The sequence below is a fragment of the Notothenia rossii genome (assembly GCF_949606895.1).
Source record: "Notothenia rossii genome assembly, chromosome: 9".
NCBI classification, from domain to species: domain Eukaryota; kingdom Metazoa; phylum Chordata; class Actinopteri; order Perciformes; family Nototheniidae; genus Notothenia; species Notothenia rossii.
Window position 1 is genome coordinate 30,113,163 of NC_136907.1, and position 23,525 is coordinate 30,136,687.

General features: G+C 39.5%; 1 protein-coding gene and 1 long non-coding RNA gene across 2 annotated transcripts in view; both read left to right on the top strand.

The window, feature by feature from the left end:
• The window catches only part of kirrel3a (kirre like nephrin family adhesion molecule 3a), a 456,972-nt gene that overhangs the window by 354,820 nt on the left and 78,627 nt on the right, over positions 1-23,525 (top strand). Inside the window, exons 7-8 of the mRNA XM_079650321.1 lie at positions 9,759-9,907; positions 11,237-11,364. Coding sequence (XP_079506447.1) covers positions 9,759-9,907; positions 11,237-11,364 — 277 coding nt within the window. The remainder of the gene's footprint in view (positions 1-9,758; positions 9,908-11,236; positions 11,365-23,525) is intronic.
• LOC307019446 lies at positions 15,094-21,640 on the top strand. Its single transcript, XR_013802659.1, has 4 exons — positions 15,094-15,429; positions 16,314-16,450; positions 20,605-21,086; positions 21,357-21,640. It is a non-coding gene; the product is annotated as an uncharacterized lncRNA (long non-coding RNA).

Consider the following 23,525-nt stretch of genomic DNA (forward strand, 5'->3'; position numbering starts at 1 on the left):
TAAATGACTAATGTCATCTTTATGGCTTTCAGAAAGGTCCGCCATATTGAGGGCTGTTCCAAACCAACGAGTGTGGAGCGGTGTGGAGGGGGAGTGGGCTATCAAGATCTCAAACAGCGAGTCTGCAGCGGTTCTGAATTGAGACCAGTCTCTACCGTCTCTACCTGACCGGAGTCATGCTGTGTGTGTCCGTCAGGAAACACGCTGTTTACAAGTAGTTCCAGCAAACATCCACTGATAAACTGCGATGTTAACAACCTCATGATAACCTCATGTGTTTTTAACTTAGGATCATACCTGTGTTTAGTCTAGAACAAGGTAAATGTGTGTATTTTATTATAAAGTTGTGTATATTTACAGACTGTTGCAAAAACTAAGAAGCTTATAAACATCAGGTTTAAAGCTAAAAGAGCTTTACAAAAACAAACACAAACACAATTAAAGATGTTTGGAGTTATTAATTTACATTTTTTGTCAAAGAGATGCTGATTTGAAACCGTTGTTACATACAGTTACGGCATTTCCTGTTTCTGCCGGAGAGAGGGGAGGCCGTCCCAAAGCTTGCTGCTGTATTTACTCCCTCCACCTGACAGGAGGGAGCCTCGTTGAGCTGCGAGTGTGGCTACAGACGGAGTTCACTCCGTCACGGAGGGGTAGGGTCGAGGGAGTTGTTTTGGGATTGGGCCATAGACTCTATGGTAAATCCTGGTTCACCCTCCGGTCCACAGTCCAATAGACACCAAGTATTGCTTGAAAAAAAATTACATTTTCTTTGTAATAATTTAACTAAAGTGGCAAGACATTTTAAATAGTATAGTTTGTTAAACATATTTGTAGAATAACACATATCCAGTAATGGAGCCACGCGTTAGGTGTGTCAGAGAGCATTACAACCCACTGACACAGCATTAAGATACACTCAAACATTAATTTCCCACATAAACTAACAAAAACCCAAAGATATTAGATTAATGTGACCCATTTTCCATGCTTACATTATTAGCTCGGAATTGTTAAAAAGGAAAGCATAAGGCAATTTCAAATGTAAATGTTGATGTTATTTCCACATTGTTATGGAGATGAAACCAACATCAGTCAGAAATAAATCATCAAAAGAAGGTATTCGACCAGCATTTAGAATTTAGATGGATGATGATCTGTAAAGGTTAATGTAGTTTTAGACTCAGGTTGTATCACAAGTTAATGGGACAGTCATCCATCCTCCTCATTCATATAAATAACATTTATTAGAGGGTGGAGGGGGACACCCTAACGGATCACTCCCCTAAAGCCTATTCTTCCCCTCTCTGAAGACCATTATTGTCAGCTATATATTTGTATATCATACAGCAGAACTACCCCAGCATGTATCACTAGTTTCCCTTTTATAACGATAAGGAATACCAGAAGAATTGTACTGTTTCAATACTCATCTAAGCATATGGTTTTCCTTGCACATTTGGAAACATCTGATCACCAGATTTTGTCTGCTTCTTTTTTAAATAGAGGCTTTTCGATAGGGAGACCATGACACTTATTTAAAGGGTTTTAATGAATATATATATATATATATATTAGGGCCGGGACTTTAACGCGTTAATTAAGATTAATTAATTAAACAAAAATTAACGCGTTAAAAAAATTAACGCATTTTAATCGCACTTATTTTTGCACCGTGGAACGTTTCTCACTGGATGAGTTTCAGGGGTATCGATTATACTGGAGCACCAACTAACGTTCATCACTTCAGACAACAACAAACCACAGTGAACAATAGTCAAACATGAACGAAGAAGCTGATGAGACCGCTTTGGTTGGCCCCGTGGATGGGACATTTTGTTTTAAAAAACGGACGGATGGAAGCGTCAATAAGAGCACGGTTGTTTGCAAATTATGCAAAAAGGAATTTGCATATCACCGCAGCACATCAAGCCTCAAGTATCACCTCAATGCAAAACATATAGCAGCTAGCGTGGAAGCTAGCGTGGACGTTAGCCCGACTCGGAGTACAAGGACCCACACCCAATTCGCGTTGATCAAACAGTGGCCTATGCAACAGAGAGATTTTATTTTTCATGAGGATATTGGAAGAATAGGAGGGATTGAGGTCAATCACTGGCACTTTTTTATTTTATTTTAAATGGTACACTTTATGTTGAACTATTTATTACGTTGTTGGTGCAACTGACACTTTATGTTGAACTATTTATTACGTTGTTGGTGCAACTGGCACTTTATGTTGAACTATTTATTACGTTGTTGGTGCAACTGGCACTTTATGTTGAACTGTTTATTGTTTGGCCAAGGTTATTGAGAGAGTTGGACTGAAATTGATTAGATTTTTTAAATCAACTGTTGGTAAATCAACAAAGTCTGTTATGGCCTCTGAAGCAACAGAGAGATGTTTTCTAATAGTCAGGGTTTCCAATGTTCTGAATGTACTTGAAAGTATTGTGTTTTACTTAAAAAACAAAGTGTTACAGTTTACAGAAGGTCTACCTACCTATAGGCTACCTGAATCTCTGAAATGTACTACATTCCTAAATATGCTATTGCTACACTTTATGGCAAAAATTGCACTTTTCTGTTGGTCTTGGCTAAGTACAACCTTGAAAAAAATAAACAATGTTTTGTTGCTTAAGCTTATGTATTCAGTCATTATTCAATGGTATACTAAAATCCATGTGAAAAAAATTGCTTCTCACTGTTCTCAGGTCAAATATTTATGTGATTAAAAATGTGATTAATTTCGATTAATTAATTACAAAGCCTCTAATTAATCGAGTCCCGGCCCTAATATATATATACATTACATTACATGGTATTGGCTGACGCTGTTATCCAAAGCGATTTAGTGACACATCATTATCACAGACAGGCCTCTGGGAACAAGTTGGTATGAAGTATCTTGCCCAAAGACACTTCGAAATGAGCCACAGCCACCTAGAAATAATGAACTTTGCTTAATAAAGTGAAATGCTACTACTTTATGTAAACAAATACAGTATACATCTGTTTGTAAAGCAATTTTCTCTGAACGTCCAAATGCTGTTTTCACACCAATTTAGGAGACTACATTCACCCAGAAGGCATCACTCAAGAGAAACTGCAAACTGTTACTTTATAGAAGAAAGTAATTAAATGTTTAATAAATTGAAACATTTAATAAAGTAATCATTTTGTTCCCTCGTCTAATTTTAATGACAGTACAAATTAAGTAGAATAGATGATAATCATGCAATATGAAAATCTGTAGAGAGATTAACAAATTGTACTGGGGTCCCCCAAGGCTCTACTGAAGGCCCTCTTTGATTCAAAATTCATATTAATAATGTACCACCTGGTTGAAGTGTTCCTGCCTGAAATCAAAGATTTTTGTTAAACAGGAAATATTATGCTCATGTTCAGGTTCATGTTAGTGTTTAGTGTCTCTACTGTGACATGTTGACATGCTTTAATGTTCAAAAAGCTCTTTATTTTTCTCACACTGCCTGTGCCTCTACCTCTTTTCACCCTCTGTCTGAAACCACATTGGTTAGTTGACTGGCTCTGTTATGATTGGTCAAACGCTTAAAGAGACCTTGTAAAGCAGTAGTAAAGCAAAGCTTGTGCAAGTTTTCAGATATCTGTCTCTAACATGTCCTCTGAAGTGTTATATGTGTATAGTGGGTCAAAGTGTTTGCATTTTCGAAAATAAAACGTCAAGGATGAGTGTCTGGAAATGTGTGGGGGACAAAGCCCTGGTTTCCTGCTGTATATCAGCATAAATGCAATACATCTAGAAAGGTAAAAAATCCCAAATTTAAGATAAAGTTAAATCTTTCTTGTATTTACAATTTAGAAATAGCTGATGCTTTTTGTGTCTATGTAGTAAAAACCCTGTAAAGCAAAGCGAAACGTCATTGTCCTCTGATATTTTCCGTTTCTCAACAGGATAGAGAGACAATGAGCATTTAGGCATGTGGTCCTAAAACCACTGATTTCAGCGATGATATGACTGACTTTCATCCATGAAAACAGTCCATGTTTTTGACAGTCTGCTATAAATCAATACGAGATGTAGATAAAGGCTGAAACAGAAACCTGCAGGTGTCACCAGGTGGAACACGGAGCTGAAGATAATCAAATTTGTCTGGAAAGCAGCTAGAGGTGTCATCTCAGACCTGGATTGTCCAACACAACTCACATCAAATAAACTCAAACTCATGCAGTAGCCTTGTGTGTTCAATCCCTTTGAAGAAACCACATATGGTAATCTGACAAAGTGGTCACCTCTATTTGTGTCACTGGATGTGTCATGGGACGGTGCAATGGCAGACTGAAGACTGACAGGGAACAGAAAGCGTGTTCAAACATTGAGACGCTCTGCTGCGAAATGTCTGGTTAAGTTTTCGCAAAGGAAAAGGGAGTGGAGGTTGAATTTTGACAGCAGAATGATGTGGGTGATTCAGTCCTCCTCCATACATTTCTTTATTTTTTTAAGATCAACATTTTTTCTTTGTGAGAAGCCATCAACAACCATTATATTGACTATTTCTTAAGATGTCATTCACTTTTGATATATCTTTAGATGGATGCATCACTTATAGTGTTATGAAGAGTGCATAGGAAGTGAGCTGCAGTTGAATTGCCAGTAATGCAATGCAGATGAACATGCACACAAGGGCAAGTGTAATCCAAGCCATCATTTGAAAAGTGGCACGCAATATGTTTCCTCCTGTACGACAGAATACTTGAGTTTCTTCCTGTAGGACGATTCTACTGTGTTGAATAGAGGTTGAGGTCAGCTACACATCAGCCATGGTTGAGTGGCTCATTCAGAGATGCTTTTTCAACAAGGTGGATGCTTCGTAATAATAAACACCTCTAATCCACAGTTGTACGTATTCCTCAATGAATGTGTAGGTCAGTGACCACCAACTGGCGGCCCGCGGGCCACATCCGGCCCGCCAGACATTCTCATCCGGCCCGCGCGACTTGGGTGACGGCCCGTCCACACTACAGCTTCGACAGCTTCAAAAACGGTTTCCAACGCGTCTGCCCATTCACTTTGAATGGGGTGACGTCACGTTGCATCGCTTTTCGCCGAACTGAATTGTGGGTAGCAGAGCGGAGCTTTCCTGGCGTTTCAGGCTGCAAAAGTTGAACAATGTTCAACTTCTGAAGCCGGAGACGCCGGAGTAGCCAGCGTCAGCCAATCAAATCCCGTTTATGCAAATCTGACAGTTCAAGCGCTAGCCAATCAAACCGCGTGCAAGCTGGGAGAGCCAGACCGCAGTTCAAATTACGGTAGCAAATCACCCGGTTCTTTACGACCAGAACTATTTACTGGGATACAAACCGGAGGAACCAGGCATGGAGGGAGGTGGCAGAGACAGTGGGTGCAACTGGTAGGTTTTCGCCTGTTTGGGGAGTTTATATATATATATATATATTGCTCGCATAAAATCCCCCGGGTTTTTTGCTTTGTATGCCGGGGGCGGGACAGTCATGTGATTAGTTGTTGGTCGCGGTACTCGAATAAAATCCCCAAGCTTCAGACACGCCCAGCTCCAAGCTTTTTTTGAAGCTATAGTGTGGACGGGCCGTGACTGTGGCGTTGGCGGAGTGGTTACTGCGTTGCCCCCCGCCCATATTTTTTTTTACAACGTCTCCTGAGTAAGGTGCAGTACCAGAGTCCAACAGAGAGGCAGCAGCTGCGGAACAGTAGACTGCCTACTGCGAAACCTTCCCTGCCTTGAAGAAGAAGTGATCCTTCGTTGTGAACAGTCTGCTTTGTGTGCGCTCCACAGAAGCAGCCCCGCTGCCACAGAGTCCAACAGAGAGGCAGGAGCTGCGGGACAGTAGCCTAGAAGCAGGGTTGGGTTGTAATGGAATATATGTAACGGAGTTACGTAATCAGAATACAAAAATCAAGTAGGCTAACTGTATTCAGATGGCGTTAAATTTGAAAAACGAGTAATCTGATGACAGTTACTTTCGTAAACCTGAAGTGAATACATTTTGGAATACTTATTGGAATTATTGGTGCAAAAGTTTCCTCACAAAATCTAATATCCATTACCAGCAGAACTGTGTGCACACTGCACAGCGCTGCAGCATGTCTGTGAGCGAGAGAGAGATGCAACGTGCCTGTGAGGCCCCGCCCCCGCACGCAGATGAGAGAGAGAGATCTCTTTTAAAATATATTGAAAGTTAGAAACGGAGATGGTTTGATAAAATGTGCAAGATAACGTTTATGTAGCATTTATTTATTGTTGAAATGATGACATTTCATAACTGGATCAAATCAAAGTGAATGGCCTGCTGCTGCTGAATGCATGGGCCAAGTCACTGGAAAAAGTTTTAAAAGTTATTACATCGTTTCAGATAATAAATAATAATGATAATTCATTCTATTTAGGGGCGCCTTTCAAAGCACCCAAGGACACCTTACAATTCATAACATATTCCAAGGAAAGGTTTTAAGACAGTACAAAGAATGCAGTCCGGGTGATGTTTTTTATGTGGGGTGCAGATGAGAGGGAGCTGTCCAGAATGACACCAAGATGTTGTATTTGAGTTCTTGATAAGCCATTAAAACAGTAAAATAAGTGTCTCCTGTACACCAAAACATACCCATCTCTTATGGAAAAAGAAATTATTCCAAAAGTATTCTAAAAGTAATCTGAATACGTAACTAACCGTATTCTGATTACTTTCAGAGCATGTATTCAGTATTCAGTAACTGATTACATTTACAAAGTAACCCTCCCAACCCTGCCTAGAAGCGATCCTTCGTTAGCGTGAAGGGTCTGCTTTAAAGCTTTATGCGGTCCGCAGTACCTGAGCGTGCTCCACTAGCATTGTGGACTCTATAAAAATCGCTGGCCCGCGATAGTGTCTATTGGATACATTTTGGCCCTTGGACAAATGTAGTTGGTGATCCCTGGTGTAGGTGGTCATTAACAGCACGGTAGCAGATTGGATTTACTTCACTTTACTGCCTGCTGCTGCCTACAACCTGTAAAATGTTTTATAGATAAATGTACGTATGCATGATACTAAATTGGGGTTAGGACTGTTTTTTGTTTTGTTTTTTTATTGTCAGCTTATGTTCTTTCATTTATTTATTCCTTTGTTATTCCAGAATGTATTTATTTCCATATTTATTCATTTATTTTTGTATTTATTCATGCAGTCATTTATTTTGTGATACCTATAATTTTCTTTTGTACTCCACAATTGAACACAGTCAAGACTGGTTGTTTTTTATTGCTTATAATTGAATTCAGCTTTGGGTAAACTACAATTATTATTGTTATGATTATTATTGTTATTATTATTATTTAGTAAAGAAATATAAGCTAAGGCAGTGGTTCTCAACTGGTGGGTCGCGGACCCGTTTAGAGTGGATCGCGATTTCTTTTTTTGGGGGGGGGGGGAAAAGTCAAACTTTTATTTTGAAGGCCCGATTTTCTAACGCTATGCATGCAGTCGGCGTTGGACTGGAAGTACCGGAGACCATAAACGGTTTTGAAAACTTCTGTCACATAGTGATCATCTTCTCAATAAAATATCTTCACTGATGTTTTTTCGAGTCTTCTGGCCAATCAGAATCAAGATTGTTGCCGGAAGTCCCCATGGAGAATAACTTTGCGGTAGAACTCTTCTTTATACATCCATGAGTACAACTTCAGATACAAATGAACACATAATGAAATATGACCCCTGGCTTGATGATTGACAGGTCACAGAACAATGGGAGCTATCTACCCTTACCCACAAAATCTCCTCTTTACTCTTCTCGCAGCAAGATGTCAAAAACAAACAATGGCATAAAATATTATTAATATGTCGGGTAGTAATATTTTTATTTATTTTCTTCTCAGAGTGTACAAGAATGCATAGTTTTTGTTAGTATTTCAAAAAATCTCCTGGGGGCCAGACCCCCCTGCTGGGGTTGGGTTTTCAACATGTGTGCCTTTTTATATAGTTCACCTTTGATTCCATCATCTCATTAAACCTTTTTTAAAAGCATACTTTAGTTCTGTGAAGGGATATATGCACTGTACTTCACTTGTATTAAAGAGCCTGTGACACGAGTTTCCCCCATCATCCAAACCCATCAATTTGAGTAAATATTGTCCCCTTGAAAACCGTTACTGAACTGATTTTGGATATTTGTACTTTGATAACCATTAATCTCTCCTTCAATGTTGACCATTTTCTGGATCTTCTCGGGGATTCTTCAAGTCCCGCCAAATTATGTGTGACGTCATTGCGGGCACAGCGCTCCAGCTGCACCGTTCAGGATCCCAGCATCTGCATGTAAACGCACGATGGCGCACACAGCAGCAAGCTCAGACAGCGATGACAGTTTAATTTTGAACGTGCCTGAGAGCTCATATGAGGCTGAAGGATCGGTTTATGTTGAATCTGTTAGAAGTTTAGGAATTAGGTGCGTCAATATGGGCGATCATACGGTCATGTAGCCAGTGGTGGACTGGGACTAAAAATCTTCCCGGGACTCTCGACCGGCCCACTTCGGTACCGCTAGTAAATTGCCAACGAGGGGAGTGGGGGATGTGCTAGTGACTTATCCGACCGGCCCACTTCGGTACCGGCCCATCGGGATTCGTCCCGATGGCCAGTCCGCCACTGCACCCAGCCCAGCCCACGTAAACTGTCAACGGGGGGAGCCTCGCAGCGGGGAAACGGTGGACCTAGTGTCCCGATCGGAGTGGGAATAATAATGATAATAATAATCCGTGCATTTTATCCATTAATTTCCCCAACATTGTGGTAAAAAAAAAAACACATGTTTAATCCATTTTGGTGTACTACAACTACAAAAAGCATCGGTTTGTTTTCTCATCAGGAAATGCAGACCGGCTCAAACAAACGATTTTTAAATCATCATCCCCACGATCATTTAATGTATCATATGTTCGCCAAATTGACATGAAAGCACTAATAAATGTAGTGTTATCCACTTGAGTTTACAACTACAAAAATAATCGATTTGTTTTTATATCACATCCGACGGGAGGCAATTCAGCAGCTCTCACTACCGATTTTTAATCCTAATTTAATCATCATCTTCACCACGATCATTCATGTTTATGTTCGCCGAATTGGCATGAAAGCACTGACAAATAGGAATATACTGTAGTCAACTTCATGAAAACGTTATTAACGTGCCTAAACTCAGTAATTCACAATTTCTACGCATGACAACACACCGTCCGTGTTTGGCTTTCTCGCCGCACAGTGAAGCGTTCCCGCATTGACGTCACTTCCGGCTTCCCCCAAAACTTCAAAATGAGTCGAAGGAATTTCCCCGCGATGTTCAAAATTATTGATATTTATCGGAACGGTATCGCACCTTCTTTTTTAAACTGACGGTTCGAGATGACTAGTAGCCCAATATTTCATTGCACAAGAGTTGTTGGGAGGCTGTCACAGGCTCTTTAATATTGTATGCTGAAAAGCGTATATATTACAGCACGTTTTTTTGTGGAATAGATTTGAGTGCTTCAAAATGTTGGGTCGCGATGTATTGACCAAGTAAAAAGTGGGTCCCGAGGGCTGACCAGTTGAGAACCACTGAGCTAAGGCTTAATCAAATATATTATATAATTTAACGACTCATAGTAAACCGACTCTCCAAAGATCCTAATGTCCATTCATATTTATATAACAATACTTTGTTAAATGAATATACATGTATTTCCTGTGATTAAGCCACTGATCAGCTCTGTTTCTGATTATTTCAGATGGGCTAAAGGCATTAATGGGATTTTAGACGTACATGGTGACACCTATGAGGTCGTTGTGGATCACTCTTTCTTCACCGAGCCTGTTTCCTGTGAGGTCACCAACGCACTGGGCAACACCAACATCAGCCGGAACGTGGACGTCTACTGTGAGTGCAGACCGCCTGGGATACATGACACATATGTGTATGACATATATATGTCATAACAAGCATTTATGAACAACTGGTCTGTTTTCCCAGCTATGTTTTGTAAGGAAACTTGATAATTTAAGCTGACCGTTGAGCGGCCCGACCAAGCAAGGAGGCAGAGAGTTCAAATGTAACCCGGTGTGGGCATTTATTACTCCTTGTGGTACATGACACAGCCTCAGTATTTCTGTCTCATGTGAACACAGTCACCAGCAACAAGGATCTCACCAGGTGAACACAATCAACAACAACAGACAAGACGGGAGGGGGAACACTTTTCAGACTAAAACATTGACAGATCATGACAAATAGTTGCATCAATTACATATATTCCCCTGCTTCCTGTGCAATGTTTTTAGTGCTATATTATCCGTAACGGAGGCCGAGATCTATGGCCCCAAAGATCACCTCCGTTACAAAGTATCATTTATAAACCACTCACAAGTCATGCAGGGGGTATAAACTGTGGGTGCACTGTACTATTTCTACATAATAAAATACATATATATATATATATATATATATATATATATATATACTCTACCCTCTACTTCAATAAAATGTCATTGCATGTTCTAGGAAATGTACATCCAAAAACCAATATGAAAACCTATATGGGAAAGCACATTGCAGTGGAAACAGTTCATCCTTCTAATTTGCATGTGATCGCTATTTTCTGCAGTCGCTGTCAGTGCCAGTTCAATTATGTCATTCTGTATTATAAGTACCTATGTGTTTCTGTTTGTACTAACTATATAAATCAAAATGAGGCTTGGAAGCTGCATCTGTTAACCTCTCCCACTGAAAAGTTACCTTGTGTTTCAGTCAACATGCTATATTTATCAGCCATAGGTTTCATGTACAATTCAAAATAAGATTGTTCAATGCAACCTGTAGGGTTGGTGGTGGTGGTTTGGTTCAGACAGTACATCATTATGTCAGAAAAATAAAACCACACCTTTTGTCATCTGTCCAAAAAACTGACAAAGAGACAGACCATTTAGTTATTTGATTACAAAAATAGAGACATCTTTTGTGTGTTATAACTTATTAACAGAACCTTTTACAGATTTACGAGAAAAGATTCTCTGATATGTTTATTACCAACATTTTGGTAGAGATGCTATTCACCAAGGATTCACTTACGACACGTTAAAGCTTCCATCCTACAAGTTGTTGACAGAAGACTATGAAGATATAGTATATACAGTGTAAATACTTGAGGTAACGTTTGCCTAAATGTTAATTATAAATAATTACAGATATTTTTTTTTGCATGTCTTCCAGTTGGGCCCCGGATGGCGGCGGAGCCTCAGTCTCTGCAGGTGGACCTGGGATCTGATGCGGTTTTTAACTGTGCCTGGACAGGAAACCCCTCTCTGACCATTGTTTGGATGAAACGTGGCTCAGGAGTGGTACGTTTTATTAACCTCAAGTGCATTGTACACAACAGTTTATTGAGACCATTTGAACACTTATCGGAAACAGCAAGAGCTTGGGTTATGAATAAGATGTGAATACTTAACAAAACAAATCAAGATTCAGTTAAAGATCAAGCAGCCTATTCACACAGAGAGCTTATTCTGCATACAAACAATTATAGTTGGCATGGGAGTCTTCAGATGATCATGGCTTTGCACTACCTCTTCAAAAGCTTTCTTATCAAGGGATGGAATGTGCTAGAAGATAATCCGAGGTAACTCACTGCATTGAATGTGTGTGTTTGTGTCAACAAGTCCTCCAACTCATACGACCAAATAGGTCGATTGTTCAGCAGCTTATTACGACCTATAGTCAAGTTTTCAAGTTTAGCACCTCTAGTGGTCGTGTAAGAAACAAACATTTGCGGCAAATAACCCTCTCTGGAAAATCCTAAATTGTAGAATAGTTTGGCCATTAAAATGCTTTTTGATTAGATTTCTAGCGAGAAGTGTATACTGTACTTTTAGAATCCACGTCCAGTGGATGTGTAGGATCTATAGTTTGATAGATATTACGAAGATTATTTTAGGTCTCGCCAGGAGAACGTGTATGTCTTTATGTAAAGTTGGCGTCAACCCTCACCGGGTGAAAACTGTGTTTCCAGTCTCAAAGTTTTCATAATAAAACCGTATTCCCCTCTCTGTCAAATGATTTCACAGTGATCTGCAGTACTCATCCACTAAAACACATCAGTTTATCCTTGTTAATTACACAATATTTATTGGTTTAAATTGTGTACACTGCTTTTGTGTTTTTCCCAGAATTTCAATAGCTTACCATTAAATGACGGATATACCTCAGATATGAATGTGTAGAACTACAATATGTGAAATATTAAAGCAATGTCCTGTAAAATTATGTGAAAAAATGAATAAAACTACACATCTTCAGATGTTATACATACATAAGTGTCCTACACTAATAATACAAAGTTATTATGGCATTGTATGCTGTGTGTTATTTGTAACATCTTCATAAAGTATAATTTATTGTGTTACGACCAGAGATGGGGTCGTTACTAAAAAAAAGTAATATATTACATATTATTATTATATATATTACACTACTTACGTAACTCGTTACTTTACTCGTTACTTTACTCGTTACTTTACTCGTTACTTTACTCGCAGGGCCGGCCCGCCCCTCCCTACAGGCAGATCACGCAGACTGCTAAAGTTTCAAATGTTCTCTTTAGTTCAGTTTCCAATGTCGCATAAGACTGATCCAGATAGCTCCTGAATGTTTTCCTATCTGACCATGGCTGTCCTCTGTCTCATGCTATCTGTATTTTGCGCAGTATATCTCTGAACGATGGTGATTCCACTGTGCAAATGGGCAACATGTCCTCTACTATGAAGGATGCTGCTACAAGCCTGTCCATCTCTGCTTTGGTTACCGGTCCTCGGAGTCGGCGGTGGCGCACTCACAACATCCTCACTCTGGGTGCGGGGGTCCTAAGCTATTAGCTTCACCTTAACATGTGTTCTTTGCAGGTGTTTGTTGAGGTTTGACGTGGTGTCTACAGCAGTGGATAACAGCTTCTGGCCTGGACACAGTTTGCACCTCACTGTCACATTCCTGTCTATTCTTCGGACAAACTCAAAATAATGGGCATACCTCTACCCCTCGAAAGTTATCGCTGACTCAGCCATGTTTATTCAGCACTGCACGTGGAGATGTGGACGCGCAAGTCGCACAGATTACGTACATATAAACCTGCGGCGGAAACCCCTCTTGTCTGTCAGTGTGATTACTGAATTATAAAAGTAACGCGTTACACTACTCCGTTACCGACAAAAGTAATATTATTACAGTAACGCGTTACTTTGTAACGTGTTACACCCAACTCTGGTTACGACTCTAAACTAGACAGTTTTTTAACCCGCACCACCTAGTGGTTGAAGCACGTTATTGAATTTTTTTTATTGAATATGTTATATTTGATGAAAACATTTAAATATTAAGAGTAGCCTACATACAACATAGGGGGAAAGTAGAAGATCAATGATAGAAATATAGAATAGAAAATATCAAGAAGATACTGTTGTGATATCTACAATAAAACTGTTCAGTGCAGGACGTCCAAAGATATTCATAGGAGGAGGTGCAAAAAAGACAAGCTAATAAGGCTTTATTCAAACATTAAAGAATACTTTAAGTTAAGGTCTTCTTTTGAATAAGAAAGAAATGTTGGGGGTATCTAGAGATAAATATTAAGCCTGACAACTTAACGTCTAATATATTGCATAGTTTATTTTGGCACTTGACAATCACCTTCCCTGAATTTTACTCAGGTGTAACTAAAGTCTGATTTAAGGGTTGTTTATATTTCACATCATTAATCAGAATCTGTAAAGTAACTAAAATAAATGTAGTGGAGTACAAATACCAGGTTAACCTCTGAATTGTAGTGGAGTAGAATCACAAAGTAATAATAAATTGCATGTTGTACATGCTGATGTAAAAAAAACATTACCCAACTTGGGATCAATAAAGTATATCTTATCTTATCTTAAGATGATCGATGGCTACTGCCATATTTGCAAAATTTGCCTCTGAACCTTGACAAGTGCATGTTTCAGGCTTATCAATGAACAACAGGAGTGGTCACAGACATAAGACCAGGTATTAAATAAAACTCTTCTGACCTGAGCCGTCATGTGGGTATATATTAATGCTGCCCATTATGGACACAAGCAATTTTCACCCATTTATTAATTATATGTTTACATTTTAGTGTTTCCTATCCCCTAAACCTCCAGGGGTGTCCACAGTTTAATACTGGCAACTTGTAATTATGGGAAATACGAAAACGTCTTTTAAAACTACGTGCCATAGAACATGTTGTGAAACACAATTAGCCAGCATGTGTAGTTCTGGGGGGTGGGGCTGGACCCGTTAAAATCCTGTTTTGGATACACTGTAAAAAAAGATCGTAATTTTACAGGAAATAACTGTACATTTTTATAGTAATTATCATGTTTTTTTAAATAACTTGCAAAATCCTGTAAAATGACAGATATTAACTATAAATTAACAACTCAAAAAATTATTTTGAGTATTTTGACAATAACAACAAATAACGTTTATTTCCTTCTTTTTTTTTTACAGTAAATGTACTATATAATATTTACAGTATTTTTGCACTTTCAGAAAATACATACAGATGTACTTAAAATAAAAAGTATTATCCGTAATTAAATATGTAACTCGTAATATAAAAGTGTATTACTATTATAAGACTTTAAGATATTTATTTGTAATTTTAAGGTAAACATAAAACTGTAAAAAAAAGCGTCAAATAAAAAAAAGTAAAATGTAAGTAAAACTTAAATCATTTTCTCAATATTCGATTGAATCCACCACAAACACAAAATATCCAACGTTGAAACAAAAGTAAATAAATATGTTTTCATTAAATTCCTAACTTACTATATTGTAAACATCTACAGTTGACAATATCATTAAACAAAATAAAAAGCATAGAAAGTGGAGAAATCTCTACAAGGAGGACCAAGGTTTAAAACACACTGTTATTTACTCAACAATAAGTCACAGTTATCCTTGCTTTATTTATGTGTTCTGTTGCTGTGTTTTTTTTTCCATTGGTCGTCAATATACAGTAATACACCTTAGTTTTACAGTATAATGTATGGTTTTCGGATTCTGGCCGACAGCCAGAGCTACGGCACTTGAAATAGAATTCAGCCAGAACACGGCAGACAAGTCAGGCATGTTTGGAATGAGTCCACAACACTCCTGATTGGTTAATATAAACGTCATCGAAGAAACCTGCCAATGAGAACTGTCCGCGCCTCTCGTTCACATTTGAAACATCCACCGTCAGTTTGAGCGGGTCTCCTCCGGTCTCCTCCTGCTGGCGCTACAGCTGTCTGTCTATGTTTGCTGCAGGAGTTTATGGATTAATATCAGGATCTTTTTTACACGTTAAATATGAGCATCGGGACGTCAACAAAGAACAGAAGACTTGAGATCTGGTGAGTCCTGCAACTGTAATGGAGTGAAACATGTATTTAGATCATCCTTAGTTTGTGAATGTTTTATTTTTTATTTAAGGTTACGTTTCTTCTTCTAGTTAGCTGAGTTTGCTCCCGTTAAGTTGGTTTGCATCATTAATAGGTTGTTAAATGTTAAGAAGCCCTGAGATGCTGTTTCTTGCAAGATGTTGCGCCGCAAACCTAGCTTAACAGGTGGCTGCTAACGTTAGCTTACAGCTTATTGCAGTGCTGTCCCCCCACCCTCTCGTCTCCAACACGGGAGAATTACACATAAACATGCAGCGGGGTGTCACAGTGTCGCCAAGTTTAATGTAAAGTTTCACAGCTTTCTTACAGCAGAATCTAGTTTGTTAATGTTCAGTAGCCAACAGCTAGCATAGCATAAAAAGCTAACGTTCAGCTAACTTGCTAGTTAGCTCTGCTCTATATATTACAAGCTAACATGACTAGCTAATGTCACACTGTGTGAACTAACATAGTTTTTGTATTACTACATCATACATGCTTGGTCCAAATCACTGCTAAAATTAATTATTTTTGAGAATGTATAGCAAAGAAACACTCAGCCATGCATGGAATAACATAGCAAAAGAATATGTGTAATGTTTGACCCATGTTGCGCCTTAGAAGTGTAGTGATAAAAACATGATTTTTATTCAAAAAGTAAGAAAGGGAAAAATTAGAATTGGTGTTGATCCAAAACAGGTTAATTGAGGAATACCTGGAATCCTGAATGGTTAAAGTAATTTATTGCAAATATATTTACAATTAAATCTAATTCGGGTCACTTTTGACACATGTTGGTTGTATGTTGTGAAACAAAGGGTTAACATGACAGCTGTGATGTTCACTCTTTTGACCAGTGGACAGTGAGGACTATGGAAGAGAAGATGTGACGGCTTTGTGTGGAAAGTTGCTGAAGCCAGCCTGTGTCCCTCATCAGTCTCTCCAGGCAGCACCCAGCTATTCTTCCATCTTGCAGATGGAAAGGCTTTGATATGTGAGTAATAACTAACTTGTGTCTAACCTAATATTGAATGTGGTTTAGTAAAGTATTTCAAAATACCCCACATTGTACGGGACAATTAGACTTTGTTCAACAAAGATCATCAGACAATTGTTTTGTCTTTGAGGTACAGCCGCAGCCGAGAGTCTGAGTTTGAAGAAAACACTAACATTTTATTTAGTGTTGTTTAATCAGTCAATATTTACTGGTCTTGAATTTCCTCACTGGATTACAAAATGCTCGAATGTTATTGTACAGGGACATTATGCAGATTTAATCACCTGAAGATGAAAATATAGATTCAGCGATATGTACCATTTTAAGGAAATAGACTGTTAGTGGTATTGACTAGGCTTGGGCGGTATGACGGTATTACGGTATACCAGGGTATTTCGAAATCCCGTCGGTATGATTTTCAATACCGTGACGTCTCAGACTGTGCGCCAAATCACAGATGCGTTTTATTCTATTACACTGACACGGAGTTTTAACAGGGACGGCATTGGTTGTAATGCACAGCACGCGCCAGCAGAGGGCAAGGGAGGGCAGTCCGTCTTTCCCGCTCTCAGAGCTGAGCTGAGCAAGATGGCGGCAGCATTTGCCGGCCCCGAACTCGGACAACTAGTAAAAAAGAAAAATGCCTCTGCGCCTGTTTGGGACTATTTTGGCTTTACTCGTCGCCAGTGACTTCATCCAGCACAACGAGAGACAGAGGCACTTCTTTGGGAATGTTTAAGACGGGGTGAGTGAGTGTTGACATTTTTTAATCCTATGCAACTGGTTGATGGCTTTGTAGTTGAGGTCGGACGGTTTTAAAAACGAAAGCGTGCTAAACATTCACGCGAGTAATCCAATTAATCAAATGGAAATAAGGTTTTTAACACATGCACGGAATAATATTGCCAAACTAGTTAGTGAATATAGCAAACTTTATTCAATAAGTCAAGTATTTACTCCCGGAAAATGTTTATGTATGATGATATATTGATAACTTAGCTCACAATGGAAACAACGTCGAACATCTACAAAGGCGTCCTGTATCCGATCTCAAAATGTGCCATTTGCACAATGTGTCATGTATGTAGCCCTTGTTTTGCACTTCCGCGCACGTCGTGGCACTTTGCGAGCGTCTACCGGCTCGGGCTGCATTTTACACCGAACATATAATATACCGTTCGAAACATCTATTTGCCGCCGAACGCCACCTCGCTCAAGTCGACCCAAGTCATACCGTCATATACCGTATACCACGGTATGATGTCAGCAAGGTATGACGGTATGAAAAAAATGATACCGCCCAAGCCTAGTATTGACCAAAGCTCCGCAACTGTAGCTAGGGGCTGCTAATGAAAACTCAAGTGCTCCATTTGTTGGTTTTTCTTTTTTATTAAGAATTGGCCAAGCATATCTTCCTCTTCGAAATCCCAGTTGTACTTCGCTAACACGCAGTGCCTGGGAGGGTGCGTTTGATTGTTCCCACCCTTACCTCATTTATGGACTAGGCCATGTTAGACAAGCAATCGAGTGGTTAGTTTTAGGGTAAGCTCCATTGTTTTATTTTTTTATGTATTCACTTTAAGAGAAAGGGATTTCAGAAACAAGTCTCACAAGTTTGCCTCGAGGTAAAATTAACAAAAGCTAACTGTTGACAGTTAACTATGTTCCCCCCTTCTAAACTTATGAAATAATCAATGCCCTTGGGATGCTCAATTGTGTGTGTGTGTGTGTGTGTGTGTGTGTGTGTGTGTGTGTGTGTGTGTGTGTGTGTGTGTGTGTGTGTGTGTGTGTGTGTGTGTGTGTGTGTGTGTGTGTGTGTGTGTGTGTGTGTGTGTGTGTGTGTGTGTGTGTGTGTGTGTGTGTGTGTGTGTGTGTGTGTGTGTGTGTGTGTGTGTGTGTGTGTGTGTGTGTGTGTGTGTGTGTGTGTGTGTGTGTGTGTGTGTGTGTGTGTGTGTGTGTTAGGGGTTTCACAACTACCAATATTTACTAGTCGACACGTTTTTCAAAATAGCAGTCGACTAGTCGTTACGTCATAATAAAGACACACAAAGAGAGGTGTACAACTGTATTTTATATTGGAACTCATACAGTAACATTAAACACTGCATTTTAATTTGTGTTACATGGCTGAGTAAATAACAAACAGTAACTGGACTCACCAAAATCGACAGCAAAAAACTCTTGTTTACATAAATGCCACGTAAATCCAGTATGCAACACTTTATTCGCTGTCCTCCACGATAACGTCCACCTTTCCATATTTTTGGTTTGAACACCAACGCATCGACATGTGAGGGAAGGAGGCTTGACCGCTTTCGGGTGACAGTGTTGCCTGCCAGGGAAAAAACCCTCTAACTCGGGGTGCTTGTGGCTGGAATAGCCAGGTAGCTCCTCGAAAGCGGGGGAAGCGGTGCACGTTTTCTGCCCACCGCTCCACTGAATTATCCATTGTGGGGATATGCGGTGTCTGCTGGCAGTAATCCCGTAGCTCATCATCCGCATCACTGTTGACCCGTGTTTTCTTGCTGTTCGTTTGCCTCTGTTCAGTGCTGACGCCAGTCCGTTGCTCACTGGTGCTAGCATTACTGCTAGTGCTAGCTGTCGGCAGCGGGTGTTTCATCTTCAGATGGTTGCGCATAGCAGATGCATTTGTATTGTACTTCAGTACAGCTGTACACAACTGACACTTCACTGTGGAGTTGGTTACATCTTCGTTGAAGTACTGCCATACATAAGAATGTCGGACGTGTTTTGGAGCATTTTGCAGCGCCTCGTTTACCTCAATGTTTGTCACGACTAGTTGACTAGGGCCTACAGCGCCGACTAGTGGTAAAGGTAGTCGATTAGTTGGTGAAACCCCTAGTGTGTGTGTGTGTGTGTGTGTGTGTGTGTGTGTGTGTGTGTGTGTGTGTGTGTGTGTGTGTGTGTGTGTGTGTGTGTGTGTGTGTGTGTGTGTGTGTGTGTGTGTGTGTGTGTGTGTGTGTGTGTGTGTGTGTGTGTGTGTGTGTGTGTGTGTGTGTGTGTGTGTGTGTGTGTGTGTGTGTGTGTTAGGCTTGGGCGGTATTACGGTATACCAGGGTATTTCGAAATACCGTCGGTATGATTTTCAATACCGTGACGTCACAGATTGTGCGCCAAATCACAGATGCGTTTCATTCTATTACACTGACACAGAGTTTTGATAGGGACGACATTGGTTGTAATGCACAGCACACGCCAGCAGAGGGCAGGGGAGGGCAGTCCGTCTTTCCCGCTCTCAGAGCTCAGCACAGAGCTGAGCTGATCAAGATGGCGGCATCATTTGCCGGCCCCGAACTCGGACAACTAGTAAAAAATAAAAATGCCTCTGCGCCTGTTTGGGACTATTTTGGGTTTACTCGTCGCCAGTGAGTTCATCCAGCACAACGAGAGACAGAGGCACTTCTTTGAGAATGTTTAAGACGGGGTGAGTGAGTGTTGACATTTTTTAATCCTATGCAACTGGTTGATGGTTTTGTAGTGGAGGTCGGACGGTTTTAAAAACGAAAGCATTAACGTGCTAAACATTCACGCGAGTAATCCAATGAATCAAATGGAAATAAGGTTTTTAACACATGCACGGAATAATATTGCCAAACTAGTTAGTGAATATAGCAAACTTTATTCAATAAGTCAAGTATTTACTCCCGGAAAATGTTTATGTATGATGATATATTGTTAACTTAGCTCACAATGGAAACAACGTCGGACATCTACAAACGCGTCCTGTATCCGATCTCAAAATGTGCCATTTGCACAAAGTGTCATGTATGCAGCCCTTGTTTTGCACTTGCGCACATGTCTCGGCACTTTGCGAGCGTCTACCGGCTCGGGATGCGTTTTACACCGAACATATAATATACCGTTCGAAACATCTATTTGCCGCCGAACGCCACCTCGCTCAAGTCGACCCAAGTCATACCGTCATATACCGTATACCACGGTATGATGTCAGCAAGGTATGACGGTATGAAAAAAATGATACCGCCCAAGCCGTGTGCGTGTGCGTGTGTGTGTGTGTGTGTGTGTGTGTGTGTGTGTGTGTGTGTGTGTGTGTGTGTGTGTGTGTGTGTGTGTGTGTGTGTGTGTGTATTATGGTTTACTAATATTTATCACTTCACTTCCTCCTCCAGCACCTGGACACAGCAGGAACCTACGCCAGGATCTTGTTTGTGGACTTCAACTCTGCCTTCAACACAACCCTCTGGCTGGAGGCTGCGCTCCATCAGGACCAGAACCTCTCACCATCAGGACCAGAACATCTCTCCATCAGGACCAGAACCTCTCTCCATCAGGACCAGAACCTCTCTCCATCAGGACCAGAACCTCTCTCCATCAGGACCAAAACCTCTCTCCATCAGGACCAGAACCTCTCTCCATCAGGACCAAAACCTCTCTATCAGGACTAGAACCTCTCTCCATCAGGACTAGAACCTCTCTCCATCAGGACCAACACATCTCTCCATCAGGACCAGAACCTCTCTCCATCAGGACCAGAACCTCTCTCCATCAGGACCAAAACTTCTCGCCATCTCTACAAGGCCCGCCCCCCCCATTGACACTTTACCTCAGCCACAGCGCAAACTATGCATTATATAATGGAGATCACAGGATGGTAAATAATGACATGTTTAAATATTGCTTACTGCACATATTTTATATTCTATAATTTATTTCATTCTATTTCAATTTCAATTACTGCTTTATTTTATTGCTATCTTACTATATTTGTATTACAGTGTTCTTAATATAGTTGGCTATCTGTGTACCTTTTTTTATTTTTATTTTGTATTTGTATGCACCACGACACCTAGTCCAATTCCTCGTACGTGTGAACCCACCTGGCAATAAACCCGTTTCTGATTCTGATCTTTTTGTCCTCTAGGTTGCACTGCCACGTCTACAGCAGCGCAGAATGGACAAAGGAAACATGATTGGGCCTCAAGTTTTTTGCAGCCAATATACATTCTCCTTCAAACTTGGGATAGAAGGGTGAGTGAACAAGTTATCCATTGGTTGGAACCTACATCCCCATTGTTAGACGTACTAAATCCTGCACACTGCTCCTTCAAATGGACAATGTGAACATATGTTGCCATTTTGCAATTTCTGTTGAGAATGTTTCAAAGTAATCTTAAAAAATTAAACTTACTTTTTGTTTCTACTGTTTATTAGTATGGTGTTTAAATATGAAATGCTGTATTCATTATTTGTACTATAATTCTACAAATATTTTTATATTTTAAGTTTTCAGAGTAATTGTTTCCTACTGAACATTTTGTGATTTTATTGAACCCGTTTGATTGGAAAATGTTAGAAAAAAGCTGTTAAAATAACAGTATTCTAGCTGTAGAACTTTAGGTTCTGTATTTATTTTAGTGTTTGATCATACAAATCTAATAAAAAAAATGTAAAAAATAGTTTTTCTCATCAGAACTTTGTTTAAGGTATTTGAATGTAACATTTTAAGACAATGGATTTTGAAAAGAGAGGAAAGTTTCTTCTAAAATCTTTAAGGACAATTTCTGTATATTAATTGCTTTTGCACTTTATTTCAGTTAAAGTATTTTTATTTGAATTTTTATGGTTTTTGTTTGGCAGCCGCTGCTGCCAGTCATTTGACCGTTTTTTTACGGGTTTTTTGCCCGTAGAAGTATTAGTGCTGTACTTTTATTAAAGGTTATTGATTGTAAAAAGAGGAGATAAATCCGTAAAATTTGAGTATTTGCCCATAGAAGTATTAGTGCTGTACTTTTATTAAAGGTTATTTACTGTAAAAAGAGGAGATAAATCCGTAAAATTGGAGTATTTGCCCGTAGAAGTATTAGTGCCGTACTTTTATTAAAGGTTATTGAATGTAAAAAGAGGAGATAAATTCGTAAAATTAGAGTATTTGCACGTTAAAGTATAAGTGCTGTACTTTTATTAAAGGTTATTGACTGCAAAAAGAGGAGATAAATCTGTAAAATTACAGTATTTGCCCGTAGAAGTATTAGTGCCGTACTTTTATTAAAGGTTATTGACTGTAAAAAGAGAGGATAAATCTGTAAAATTACAGTATTTTCCTGTAAAATCTTTAAGGACAATTCCCATAAATTAATGGCTTTTTCACTTTATTTCAGAGACTTCAAATCTTCGTAATATCTATCAAACTATAGATCCTACACATCTACTGGACCTGGATTCTAAAAGTACAATATACACTTAATCAAAAAGGATTTAAATGGCCAAACTATTCTACAATTTAGGATTTTCCAGAGAGGGGTATTTGTGAATATATGATCCTCAGGAGCATTTGCAATTGCCTCAAATTGTTGTTTCTTAGACGACCACTAGAGGTGCTAAACTTTAAAACGTGACTATAGGTTAGGGGTCGGCAACCCGCGGCCCTTTAAGCCCTCTGCTCTGGCTCCCTTGAGCTTGGACAAAAATAAGAAGGAAATAAAATAAAAGTATTTGTAGGAATATTTAAATGTTGTTGCATGGTTGAAAATGTTTCGTATCTTGTATTTTGAGGTGATACTGTGACACATAAATAAAAAACAAAACGGTTTTAATTAGGTCAACTAAAATATGCAGGGCTCGACATTAAGGGCTGCCCGATGGCCCGGGGCCATCTAGTATTTAGCTCGGGCAATGAAGCCTCACCTGCTAGTTGCCCGATCGGGCAATCTATTATGCCAGTATCATACAGCTCGCGGATCCAGTAATGAGTGACCCGACAGTAAAACTAAACATATCTATAACTAGTTACGGTAGTTTGAGAGGTAATTAAAATAGCTACGTATGATATTCTAACCTGAAGTTTGTGTTTTGTCCGCTCACCGCCGGATGTGATCATGCAGAACTGCGTGTCGACTCATCAGCAGTAGCTGATCTCTCTCTCCCGTCAGATTAGACTTCACTCGCGTTTATGTCCATATTGATCAGATCTAGCTAGTTTTAGCTAATGATATGACTACCTGCTTATTAAAAAAAATTATTGAAATAGGGTGTTAGCAGTCTTGTTGGTGTTCAAAGAAGAATGACAACACTGTAGATCACCAACACTATG